Source organism: Electrona antarctica, assembly GCF_951216825.1.
Source record: "Electrona antarctica genome assembly, chromosome: 23".
Lineage (NCBI taxonomy): Eukaryota > Metazoa > Chordata > Actinopteri > Myctophiformes > Myctophidae > Electrona > Electrona antarctica.
Genome location: NC_136804.1, coordinates 7,764,137 through 7,778,102, shown reverse-complemented (window position 1 = coordinate 7,778,102; position 13,966 = coordinate 7,764,137). Strand labels below are relative to the sequence as shown.

Below are 13,966 nucleotides of genomic sequence, written 5' to 3'. Positions count from 1 at the left end.
GTTTAACGTTGTTTAATGCAATCAGATAGGACTTTTCTGTTTGGATGCATGGGCTGTCAAGGCCAGAAAGTAGTTTGTTGCCACTCAGTAGGCATTCCTGCATAACTTCCGGGTTTGATGATGATGTCACGCGCATACCCTCTATATCGGCTTTAGACTGCTGAGTATGATGGGAGAGCAGATGGTGTGTGTGTGTGTGTGTGTGTGTGTGTGTGTGTGTGTGTGTGTGTGTGTGTGTGTGTGTGTGTGTGTGTGTGTGTGTGTGTGTGTGTGTGTGTGTGTCTATCCTTAGTCAGGTCTACCGATAGTAAAGTCAGTCTACCAAATAGATTACTTCATGTACTGTAAAGAACCATCTCTATTCTGACACTCTAACATGTGATAATAATATAGTCAGGGATCTTTCCTGCATGAGCAGCTCCTATAGCCTCTGAGTTTGTCCTGCATCATGCAAAACAGCTTCTAAGAACACACACGCATGCACGCACGCACGCTTTCGTGCATGGACGGTGTCGCGAGGCAAATTGTTTCCCCAGTATTTCCTGTCGCTGTGGGCCAGCCCAGTGGGCGGGGTGGAGCCAAGCATCCATGCAGGGATAGAACGTTCAATACTTTTCCATTCTGAAAAATGAACAACAGTAGTTCCGCTCCACAGCACACTCGCATACTGTACATGAGAACTGTTCTGGGTTACACAGCAAGTGGCTGTGGGCCAAAGTCATTTAACCCGTTTAGGCCTGAAAAAAAGTCTTCTAAATCCTTTCTGAAATACCTATGTTTCTGTATCAGTGGTGCTCAATATTTCATGTCAAGGACCCCAAAAAATATCTGTAATTGGCCACCGACCCCCATCTGAAAATATGTTGTTCCAGGAACCCCTCAGAAGCAAAGATTTGAGTTAAAGGCGTTCGCTCTGAAAGAATATACATTCAAAGATTTGTGCCGCTTTTCACGATTTTTCAAAAATAGCAGACCTACAAGCTCGTAGCGCGCCGAGTGGCGCGCTATGAGCTTGTAGATCTGCTATTTTTCAATAGCTAAAGCATAACATGATGCTAACACCAAAAGGGGTTCCCGTTCAGAATGAGTTAAAGCTACCAGGGCCGACATGCTGAGCTTACTGTCAACCACATTGTCACCTATCTGGGAGGGTGTGGGAAAAAAACGGTGCCATCTGAACAAACAAGGTGAAAATGATAAAAGGCTTTTTGACTCGCGCTGAGAGCATGAGCATAGACAGCATAATAGTAACAATAATAAGCCTTAGAAGAAGCCATAGTCAGGAGATTATTCTAGCCCGGCTGGGAATTCCCAAATCAAATCAGGGAGCATTAACCAAAGATGCTTTAGCCAAAGCGCAGGCGCTAATTACTATAATGATGCACCGCATTTGCATTTAATGTTGTAGGCTACGTTTCGTTCAGCTGATGCTCTTATGCAAAGCCACTTAGCGTCAGCACAACAGTGGAGTTTAACCCATTCTGGGCGGGAACCCCTTTTGGTGTTTTAAGCATTACTATGTGTTATACTTTAGCTATTTAAAAATAGCAGACCTACAAGCTCATAGCGCGGCACCGAGTGCCGCGCTATGAGCTTGTAGGTCTGCTATTTTTTGAAAAATCGTGAAAATGTGACGCAAGTCTTTGAATATATATTCTTTCAGAGCCAACGTTTTTAACTCATATATCTTTGCTTCTGGGGGGGGGGGTCGCTGGAGCTACATATTTTCAGATGGGGGTCGGTAGCCTATTAAATGTGATTTTTGGGGTCCTTGACATGAAATATTGAGCACCACTAAAAACTGTCATGATTTAGAAAACATTTTTTTCTAAAAAAAAAAATAATAATAATAATAATTTCCGACGTCAGGCCTAAATGGGTTAAGCTCATTCTACCCTCGCCTTCATTATTATTAACCCGGATAACAGCATCAGTCTGAACTCTAAATGTATTAGGTTCTCCGTCATTTGGTTTGGGATTTGCCGACACATGAAGGACCTGCATGGTGTATTTGAAGTTGCGTTAGGAGCGTAATTCTGTGTCCGTGACATCGTTTCTCACCGGCAGTGGTGGACAGTAAAGTAAGTACAGTTCATTTACTTGAGTGCAGTACATTTTTTGAGTATCTGTACTGTAGTACTGTACTGTAGAAGTACAGTGTGAGCTTGTAGATTGGCTATTTTCAGCATGCAAACCAAGTGTAAATCAGCCATTACTACGTCATCAAGGCCTTCTTCTTCTTTTTTTTTTTTTTTAATATTGGACAAAATAAAATCTCATGGTATTTAGTTGACTAAAGACTAAAGCTAAAACATTTCAGATGACTAAAATATGACTGAAACTGAATTAAAGTTTATTCAAAAGACTAAACCAAAATTAGCTGTCAAAATTAACACGGCAGTCGAAACGTTACCAAAGTAAGCGTGCATGTGTGTGTGGGAGCAGCAATACTGGTGTGCAAATCTTGTATTCTTATACACTGTATCGTAGTTTTGAATGAGGTGACACAAGCGTTCCCACACAGTGCGTGTATGAACTGGATCCACAGATGTGTCTGGCAGGGTATTGAAACACGTATTGAAACTAGACACATTGCATAATTAACAGTGGATGAATAATGCAGGCCCTCTTACTAATTTGCGGCGGTCAGCGCATTCTAAAAACACACACTTGCCATTTCCTCAATATGTCATTCATTTATCTGCGGTCAAATGCAGAAAGGGCTCCCGACAAGGGCCTGTGTCAGCAAATAATGTCATTTAATGTCCCCTGCCTGGCTCGGACTCAAACATCAATAGGACTTGTTTGCCATTATGCATTTTATTTTCATAGCACCTGCAAATATTAACAAACAGTGAGAGAGACAGTGAGACAGACAGCTGAGAGACAGACAGTGTAGGAGAGACAGACAGTAGGACAGCTGAGAGGGAGACAGTGTAGCAGAGACAGACAGTAGGACAGCTGAGAAGGAGACAGTGTAGGAGAGACAGACAGTAGGACACCTGAGAGGGGTGTAGGAGAGACAGACAGTAAGACAGCTGAGGGGGAGACAGTGTAGGAAAGACAGACAGTAGGACAGCTGAGAGGGATGTAGGAGAGACAGACAGTAAGACAGCTGAGAGGGAGACAGTGTAGCAGAGACAGACAGTAGGACAGCTGAGAGGGAGACAGTGTAGGAGAGACAGACAGTAGGACAGCTGAGAGGGGTGTAGGAGAGACAGACAGTAGGACAGCTGAGAGGGGTATAGGAGAGACAGACAGTAGGACACCTGAGAGGGGTGTAGGAGAGACAGACAGTAGGAAAGCTGAGAGGGAGACAGTGTAGGAGAGACAGACTGTAGGACAGCTGAGAGGGAGACAGTGTAGGAGAGACAGACAGTAGGAAAGCTGAGAGACAGACAGTGTAGGAGAGACAGACAGTAGGAAAGCTGAGAGGGAGACAGTGTAGCAGAGACAGACAGTAGGACAGCTGGGCGACTGTGGCTCAAGAGGTAGAGCAGGTCGTCCAATGATCCATGGGTCGGCGGTTCGAATCCCGGCTCCTCCTGTCTACATGTCGAAGTGTCCTTGGGCAAGACACTGAACCCCAAATTGCTCCCGATGTGCTGGTTGGTACCTTGCATGGCTTCCGCCGCAATCGGTGTATGAATGTGTGTGTGTGAATGGGTGAATGTAATGCACAATCTATGTAAAGCGCCTTGGATAAAGGCGCTATATAAATGCACCATTTACCATTTATTTTAGCTGAGAGGGAGACAGTGTAGGAGAGACAGACAGTAGGACAGCTGAGAGGGAGACAGTGTAGGAGAGACAGACAGTAGGACAGCTGAGAGGGAGACAGTGTAGGAGAGACAGACAGTAGGACAGCTGAGAGGGAGACAGTGTAGGAGAGACAGACAGTAGGACAGCGGAGAGGGAGACAGTGTAGCAGAGACAGACAGTAGGACAGCTGAGAGGGAGAAAGTGTAGGAGAGACACACCGTAGGAAACACAACGTAGCGGAGACAGACAAAGGAGAGAGAGACAAGAGGAAAGTGGAAGAGGGAGACAGGCAGTATGTTCCCTGTGCTAGCTAGCATGGGTGGTTTTCGAGGCTTTAACACAATGACATCAAACAGGCACTCAATGCATAATTTCCAACGGAATATATTCACAGCAGTTAGGGAAAGAACAAGCAAAACATCAAAGAAATACCAAGAGAGGCATCTATAGTCACAAATAAATCACCGGCAGAGACCATTATGAGACGCCGGGGGTTGCTTGTTGGCGAGAAACAACGTCCCGAGTGTGACGCTACCCTGTGTTTTAGGAATGTTGACAGGAGACGCAGCGGAGGGCCGGGCCATTACTCTGTCACTCTGCTGTCACCAGTCTGTCTCTCAAGACAGCTCTCACTGATGTACTCTCTCCGAGGCCCTCTGCGGCCATATTATTACATCCTTCTGGAGCGTTCTCGGCTGTCTACCACGCCGTAATACGTAATATCTCTTGTCTCTCTCTGTGTCTCTTGTCTCTCTCTGTGTCTCTTGTCTCTCTCTGTGTCCTTGCATGCCTCCCTGTTGTGTGCCTGCCTTCCTCATTGACTCACTATACACCTAAGTGTTTTACCAAATGATTTGTATGTGTTGAGTAAATTTCAATTATGAAAAACGATTCAAAACCTTTTCTGAAAATCTTCAAAAATCATTGAAGAAAAGAAAAAATGTCTATCACTATTTTAAAACATTTAGGCCTAAGCAAATGAAAGCAATTCATTGCTAATGTATTTTTCTAAGTTTGGGTCCCAGGGAGACACAGAAGAGTTTGGGAACCGCTGTGTGAACATATTCCGTCTTGTTCCCCGCAATGTTCTCCTTCTCTGCCTCAGGCCTGTCTGTCTCATCATTACATGTCTGCTTGTCTTTCCTGTTGCTCCCGTTACAAGTCCGTATTATTGGGTTGGTTAACAGTACGTTTCATGAGAAATTAGATCCAATTGTCTTCCTCTGGACTTCTCTGCTGTTGTCACGTCTTCTTCGCAGATAGACAGGCAGTGTCCATGTCCCTCTGTCTGTCTGTATGTCTGTCTGTATGCGTGCCTGACCTTCTTCTTCTCTGTCTGTCTTTCACAATATACAATAGACGTGTCTCCGTCTGTCTGTCTGTCTGTCTGTCTGTCTGTCTGTCTGTCTGTCTGTCTGTCTGTCTGTCTGTCAATGAATGAATAACAGGAAGTGAAGCGTGCCACGTGTGTCTGTCTGTGTTTTAAAACCTGAGCCACAGAGAGGGAGCCATTAGGAAATAGAACCAGAGCATAGCAGTGAAACCGTGTTATTGCAGAAACATAGAGCAATTCACTACGGAATCAGAGAGAGACGGGGGGGGGGGGGGGGGGACACACCAAAAACAGGAATAGAGTAAAAGAGTGGAAAGGGGGGAGAAAGACATCTAGACGATGTGGACAGGAAGGCATGCAGGAACAGTGGCCATTACACACAGGAAACGGTGGCAAATAATGAATTTCCAGTTTCCACAGACATTTATCTCTCCTGCGCACACACACAGTCACGCACGCACGCACGCACGCACGCACGCACGCACGCACGCACGCACGCACGCACGCACCTACTGAAGCCATGAATGTTTAATATGTTTGGCACAGTATTCTCAAGTTGTAGGAAATGTTGTATTGAGTGTTGGAGGAAGGCTGTCATATTATGTGCAACCCTGCATGTGTCTGTGCGTGATTATGCAAATCTGTGTGAGTGTGTGTGTGTGTGTGTGTGTGTGTGTGTGTGTGTGTGTGTGTGTGTGTGTGTGTGTGTCTGTACAGTACCTTCACATTTCTCCAGGATCTGCACGGTGTCTCCGATCTCCAGAGGCAGTCCATGCTGAACGGTGCCTCTGAAACTGGCCAGCACTGCAACACACAAGCACACACAACACACACGTTGAGTCCACGCACTGTCCAGGCTGACACAGCAACGTCCACCCGTCCCATGCCCAGGAAGGACACCGTGAGGACCGCAGCCTCACAGCGTAGGCCAAGATGAACCTGAGGTCCATTATTATCTATAGTTATACAGGTCGTTTTGAGGAAGCAATCTGATTGGTTGAACTAGCCGTTGAAATAATCACGTTATTTCGACGGCTAATCAAAACGAACAATTCAGCCGTGCTTTTCTCTCAGAGCGCAGCAGACTCTGTGTGGCTAGGCTAGCTAGTTTCTTGGGACATTTGTGGCCGTAGTGACTACATCTGTCATTGAAAAATAATTAATTTTCAGCGACTTCTGCGATACCTGCGATACCTTTCGGAACTCGCCCGGCGGGCGAGTTCTTACGGCACCGCAGGCGTGCCTTAATGACGTTAAAGAACACCCTCTCGTGTAATATTGCTTAATTGACAACCAACCCCCCATCTGAAAATATGTTGTCCCAGGGACCCCCCAGAAGCAAAGATATGAGTTAAAAACGTTAGCTGTGAGAGAGAATATATAGATATCCAAAGTCAAAGATTTGCACCACGTTTTCAGTATTTTTCAAAAAATAGCAGATCTACAAGCTCATAGCACAGCACTCGGTAGCTGCGCTATGAGCGTGTAGATCTACTATCTTTCAACAGCTAAAGTATAAAATAAGGGTTAAAGTAGGTCTTAGTGGGTTTTACCAAGCCCCCAGGGAGGCTCGCCAACGTTGAAGCACTCAGCCCTACTGGTTAGAGCGTGAACTGCAAGCGGACCCGTGGATTTTTGACGAGGAAACCCCGGACAGCTGGGCTTTAACATTGAGCGCTCGGTTTGCACTACCGGTTGGCAAATGCGGAAGTATATAGACCGTTCTTCCACGTGCTTCAAAACGCCACTGAGCAACTTCCACTGAAATGAATAGCGCGGGGGCGGGGCTATCGCTCCGGTTCAGCCTCTATCCTTTTGTTATGGGTCTTACTGTGTTAAGAGCTTTCAGTTTCAACCTGGCAGTGCATGGCTGCAGATCTACAAGCTCACGACATGCAACGTCGTGACGCACTGTGAGTGTGTAGATCTGACATGGCTGGGACCTTTAACGTACAGTACAACCCGCCCTGCGTCCTCAAAAATAGCAGACCTACAAGCTCGTAGCGCGCCACTCGGTGGCGCGCTATGAGCTTGTAGATCTTCTATTTTTCAATAGCTAAAGTATAACATAATGCTTAGTTATGAGCCAAGTGCCAACAAAGGGCTGACACTTGCCTCCGGCATGCTCCCACGATGAGTTTTTAGGACTTTCAAAAGGTATCAGTGATTCGATGATTTCTCTGCATCGGTCGGGGAGGAGGGGGGGGGGGGGGGGGGGGGGGGGGGTGGGAGAGCCAACAGGATCCTCTCCACACGCTCTAATTCAATTAAGTTCATTGAGTCCAGAGAACGGAGAGGAGGGACTCGTATAAATCATTTGTGTCGGCGTTGAGGAATTGGCAGCAGACGCCACAATCTCTCTCGTTCAGTGGGCGCTGCTGCTCTGATGATATAACACTCCCTGGCCTGTAGCGGAGTGCAGTGGTGGACAGTATACATGTAAGATACAGAGAGATGTAACTAGGGTGTGAAACTATAGAGGAATGATTGACAACCCAAATGTTATCTTCTGTGTCCCTGTTTTTGTTAAAACAACAAACCACCTGAGAAAGGAAGGGCTGCAGAGAGAGAGAGAGAGAGAGAGAGAGACACAGACAGACAGACAGACAGACAGACAGACAGACAGACAGACAGACAGACAGACAGACAGACAGACAGACAGACAGACAGACAGACAGACAGACAGACAGACCGTTGTGTCGTGTATCGTGTCGTGACGCTTTTTCGTGTGTGGGGAGGAATTAACTAAATTGGGGGGGGGGGGGGGGGGGGGGGGGATTGGGCAAAACGCAAATAATGGCTATGCAATGGTATTCACTTTTGGGCCCACTGGCAGCTCAGGGCTCTGAGAATCCATCTAACTTCCGCAACACGACAATTCCATTCCCGTCAAGCTGTAACAAAGGTTTCACAGTTTCCACCAGTGACAGAGAGGGGCAGAGAAGTGTGGAGACATTTGACATAGAAGGTGTTTCTCTCTCTCTCTCTCTCTCTCTCTCTCTCAGCGAGCAGCACTTTGTCCTATACAGCTGGGACCTTTCAGACAACCGAGAGACATATATGGGCTTTGAGAAAACGTACCACTCAGTAGAGACACAGGATTCAGGCTATGTGGCCCTTTATAAACGTAGAAGAGTGCTAAGCACTTAAGTCAGTGACCCAACAAAGACATCAACAATTCTCTCTTGTAAAGCACCAAATACACTGTCGCGCACGTGCACACACACCCACACACACACACACACACACACAGGGATTTGAAGCATAAACGGGCACAGTCGTAGGGATTTGCGGCCATGTAGAAACGAGAGGGACAGACAGCCAGGTCGGACAGCTGTTGCTAAAGGCTGGTTCACTGCCAGCTTCAGCAGGTCTTTTTCACTACAGTATGCCCGCGCACACACACACACTGGCATAGTAGTGAAGTCCCCATGCTGGAGGGGATTATGTACAGTCTAGCTTTCATCAAAGACACAGTGACTCCTGCACTGCAGACTCTACTGGGGCACGCACGCGCACGCACGCCGCACACACGTATGCGCTCTCACGCTCGTGCACGCACGCACGCACGCACACACGCACACACACGACAGATTTGCATTAGTCGTGTAGTAGTGCAGTGGTTCTCAAACTTTTTCATGTCAAGGACCCCCAAATTTACATTCATCAGCCCACGGACCCCCTATTTCTACGGCTCTAGCAGTGTTTTTCATTTTGAGGACCCCCAGTTTGACATTCAATAAGCTACGGACGCCCATTTAACGGCAATTCTATGTTTCTATGTTAATTTAACACAGAGTAACAGTCCCATAAGGGTCGATTTGGCCCGGGACCCCCCTGGAACTCCCTCAAGGACCCCTGGGGGTCCCTGGACCCGACTTTGTGAACCACTGTAGTAGTGTATGTGCACGTGTGCAGTGCAGAGCCTGCCCTGTATACTGTGCATGCAGAACCACACACACACACACACACACACACACACACACACACACACACACACACACACACACACACACACACACACACACACACACACACACACACACACACACACACACACACACACACACACACACACACACACACACACACACACACACACACACACACACACACACACACACACACACACCAAAGAAGGAACATGTGTGCGTGTGTCAAAGAAATACACACAGGCTTACACAAATACACAATAACACACAAAGCACGCACGCAAAGAAGACACACCCATCATGCAAACACATTGGCGTGCATGCTTGTTGCACAACATGCACACAATGTTTAAGACACACTTGCAGCATATATGTTACATTACAACACATCCTGTGCCAAGACATGAGAGACATGATCCTCTCTCACGCACGCTCTCAACATTTAGGCCTGACGTCGAAATAAAAAAAAAGTATTCTGAAAGAATATATATTCAAATATTTGTGCCGCATTTTCACGATTTAAAAAAAATAGCAGACCTACAAGCTCGTAGCGCGCCACTCGGTGGCGCGCTATGAGCTTGTAGATCTGCTATTTTTCAATAGCTAAAGTATAACATAATGCTTAGTTAGAACATCAAAAGGGGTTCCCGTACAGAATGGGTTAATCAGTTAAATCTGCTTGTAGATCGGCTGTTTTCACTACTTGGGGGACAATCATTTTAGCACTTCTTACCACATCTAGTGACTGCACCTTTCAACCGAACAGGACATGATGAACGTGTAAGCACTCAAAATGAGTGTGATTATTTAAATTACGGTGTCAAAACCGGTACAATTTGATAGTGAATGTCGAAAACTGGGACTTTGATATTGGTCAGCTTGAAACCGGGACAATTCCCCCGGGCGGTTAGCTCAACCGTCTGGGCACCTATAGGCTGCTGAGCCAACCTGACGCCGTTGGTCGGTGTGAACTTGCCACCATTGGTGTGTGAATGTGGGAAGTGAGGACGCTGGCGTCGACTGTTCGCCGCTTCACCTCCCAATGTATGAATGAATGAACCATTGTAAAGCGCTTTGAGCACTTGGAAAAGCCCAAAAAATAAAACTAAAATAAAAAAATAAATACAAAAAAAATAAACAGGGACAATTCACCCTTTGTCAGCCTTCTGATTGGTCCACTGACTGACTAACCAGCAGGCTCTTTCTGCCCTGTCTCACCCTGGTTCCGCCTTGTTTATGTTGAATTTGCTAAAACATCATTTTTGGAAAAAACGCAAAACAAACACGATATGCCGAGTCACCGTGCTGCACCTGTGATGTTCCTTTTTTACTGACACCAAGTTTACAATAACAATTGAGTGCACAGAATAATATACGAAGCAACTGAAAAACATTGTTATTTCAATGGTAGTGGATGGAGAGGAAGGATTTTTGTCCAACCACGAAACGGCAACCAATGGGTGCGAAGAGGGGCACAACCTGCAGGGGCAGGACTTGATAAAGGGTGAATTCCGGCGGCCAAAACGGGATGTCTGTCTAGCTGGTCACCGTCTCAAATATACACACCGGAGTAAATCCCATAAGTGGGGGTAAAATGGTGGGAGTGAGGTCCCTAATGGACCGGACCAAATGGAAGTAGCATCCGCAAATCAGAATAACAAGTGAGCCCCCCCCCCACCCCCCCCCCCCCCCCCCGTCCCCCCCGTTCCCCCGCCCCCCCCCCGTCTCCAACCTGACGGATTACAACCCAGGAGGAGAGGCCATTTTCCCAGGTACAGGGATCAGGCCAGGTCTGCTGATGAAATCGAAAAACGCAACCGGCCAAAGCCAACTCCACCGGGACATTCCACATTGCCAGTGATTGCGTGTGGGAAAAAAAAGTGTGTGTGTGTGTGCGTGTGTGTGTGTGTGTGTGTGTGTGTGTGTGTGTGTGTGTGTGTGTGTGTGTGTGTGTGTGTGTGTGTGTGTGTGTGTGTGCGTGTGTGCGTGCGTGTGGGTGAGAGTGATCCTTCTGCGTTTGAAGTTGAAACTCTGCCAGGGCTCTTGTTATCCCCGTCACTGCAGAAACACGATCTTTCTTTACAAGGGATTTTGTCGCCAGAGCACATCTGACTTTGTAATTCATTCAAAGCCCCCACACACACACACACACACACACACACACACACACACACACACACACACACACACACACACACACAGCTGGCAATCACAGATTTGCATGCAAAGAAAATGCTAAAATACTGTATTTTTGCATTCTCTGCACACACACGACGACGCACATGGACACACACACACACACACACAGTCACGCACTCACAGGCACACACAGACACCCACACACACGCAGACAGATTTGCATGTAAAGCGTGTGTGTGCGCGAAACCCAAAGCGTGCCCAATACATGAATTATCCAAGTGACTTTCCCAGCTGTAGCTGCCGAAATTATTCCGTTTTCAAGTCACTCTTTTTTTTAACTGTGGCGAACTGAAAGACGGCCTCCCTCCAACAGCCGGCTGCTGTCCGTCTGTCCGTCTGTCCGTCTCTTCTGTCTTTTCTTCGCCAGTGTCGTCTGTCTGTCCCCGTCACCAGTATTGATTTTTTGACACCAACGTTTTATTTCAGTTTTAGTCATAGGGCAGTATTATGCGTGTCTTAACCCATTCTGACCTGAGATCAGATTCTAAAAATTGATTTAGTCGACTAAAATGTATTTTGGAAGGCCTTGATGCCATCTTAATGACTGATTGTACACTTGTGACGCATTGTGGGCTTGTAGATCTGCTATTTTCAGCATGCAAACCAAGTGTAAAATGACTTACACTGGATATCTTGTCCACTAGTCCCTTCCTAAGATTTGTCTAGTTTTTATTTGTTGACGAAATTGTCAATATATTTAGTCTTAGTCATCATAGCTTAGTTTTAGTCAGTGCGGTCTGTCCCTGTCACTTTGCGTCGTCTGTCTCACTGGTCGTATATCAGCGTCAGACCTCGTCGTCTCCTCGTTACAATTCGTGTCTTAAGATGGATGATTGTCACCACGTGCGGCGGGGACTACTAGTGGGCCGCGAGGGTATTGCCAGTGGTGGAAAAAGTACTCAAATGTTTTACTTAAATGGGGAAACTCATATTCAACATTGAACAATGTCATTAATATACCTTAAGAGTTGTTGTGTAGAAGTAATAAAAAAGTCCCCCCCCTTCTGTTTAGCCTAGAACTGGAGGTCTACACACAAAGATGTACTTTTTGGCTTGCAGGCCATCTGTGACTTTTACTTGCCTCGCCTTAATGTCGTCCTTAGCAGAAAATACGTTAAATTAAATGACGCAAAGCGCAGGGGGAAGCGAGAGAAGAGCTCAAACATGTGTGTGTGTGTGTGTGTGTGTGGGGGGGGGGGGGGGGGGGGCACTGTGCTACAACGGCGGCTACGAGACACACCTAACCACGTGCGTGCACAATGCCGCCTCACCGAGTGCAAAAATAGGCCAAGTACAGAGGAGGAAGAAAGCTCATAAACTGGCGCGCGCGCACACTCACACACTCACACACTCACACACACACACACACACACACACACACACACACACACACACACACACCCCAACAGGCTACATTAGCAGAAACCCTTACTCCACACATACGTGTACGTAAATGCCCAATAACATACAGTAGCATGGATAAGTGAATTTGTGCATGGACATCCAAGTGCTTAAATACACCAAAAACAATCCAGCTGCCGCGCGCACACGCACACACACGCGCACACACAGATGTTGTCTGACAGGAATCTGTGGGCTGTCACTAGGGCACTGCTATTCTTGACCAGACCGCTGGTTCCAGACTAGACATTACACACAGATGGCAGCGAGGGAACGTGCATGCACACAGGCCGAGAGAGGGAAAAACACAGAAGAGAGAGAGAGAGAGAGAGAGAGAGAGAGAGAGAGAGAGAGAGAGAGAGAGAGAGAGAGGGGGGTAGAGTGAGAGAGAGGGGTAGAGTGAGAGAGAGAGAGAGAGAGGGGTAGAGTGAGAGAGAGAGAGGGGTAGAGTGAGAGAGAGAGAGAGAGAGAGGTAGAGTGAGAGAGAGAGAGAGAGAGAGAGAGAGAGAGAGAGAGAGGGGTAGAGTGAGAGAGAGAGAGAGAGAGAGAGAGGGGGGGGGGGTAGAGTGAGAGAGAGAGAGAGAGAGAGAGAGGGTAGAGTGAGAGAGAGAGAGAGAAAGAAAGAGAGAGAGAGAGAGAGAGAGAGAGGGGTAGAGTGAGAGAACAAAACAGAGAATCAAGACATACAGATGGAAATGGCAGAAGCATGCACCATGCATAGAGTAGATATTCTAGACCAGTGGTTTTCAACCAGTGGTCCGGGGACCACCAGTGGTCCTTGAGGCTGTTCCAGGTGGTCCCCAGTTAAATGAAGGAAAGTTGGTAACCAAATGGACCCTTTTAGATCTTTAACTCCTGAGAGCGTAAAATGAAACCATTTGGTTTCATTTTACGCTCTCAAGAGTAAATCTGCATTACCTAATTCACAAGAAGTCTACACAACTAGAAAGGTCGCAATTTAAAAAAATTGCAAAGTGTGGTTGCCGCAGTCGCTTACATAGTCCAACTAAAAAAATACTTGAGTTGGACTTTTAGATCTTCCCATGTTAAGTGAATGGGGAAAATGAATTCACTAATTATTATCAATTAAACTATACAACATTTCTCTTAGCAATGAGCAAGCACACCATTCCCGATGAAGTCGTCGATTTGACATATGGCTCAAGTGCGTACAGTCAAAACTGTGGGAGGAGTAGCGTTTCAAAAAAAGTCTTACTCCAGTAAAAATAAAGTGTTACAATTACAATAGTCTGGCAACCACACTAATAATAAATAAAGTGTTACAATTACAATAGTCTGGTTGCCCACACTAATGAATGAAAAGAAAAGGTAAGGGGAA

The 13,966-nt window shown here is 46.6% G+C and overlaps 1 protein-coding gene across 1 annotated transcript in view; it reads right to left on the bottom strand.

Annotated features, from left to right (window-relative positions):
* Window positions 1–13,966, bottom strand: part of dock4b (dedicator of cytokinesis 4b) — a 275,073-nt gene that overhangs the window by 202,574 nt on the left and 58,533 nt on the right. The window contains exon 2 of the mRNA XM_079494185.1: window positions 5,816–5,899. Within this exon, the coding sequence (XP_079350311.1) occupies window positions 5,816–5,899 (84 nt within the window). The remainder of the gene's footprint in view (window positions 1–5,815; window positions 5,900–13,966) is intronic.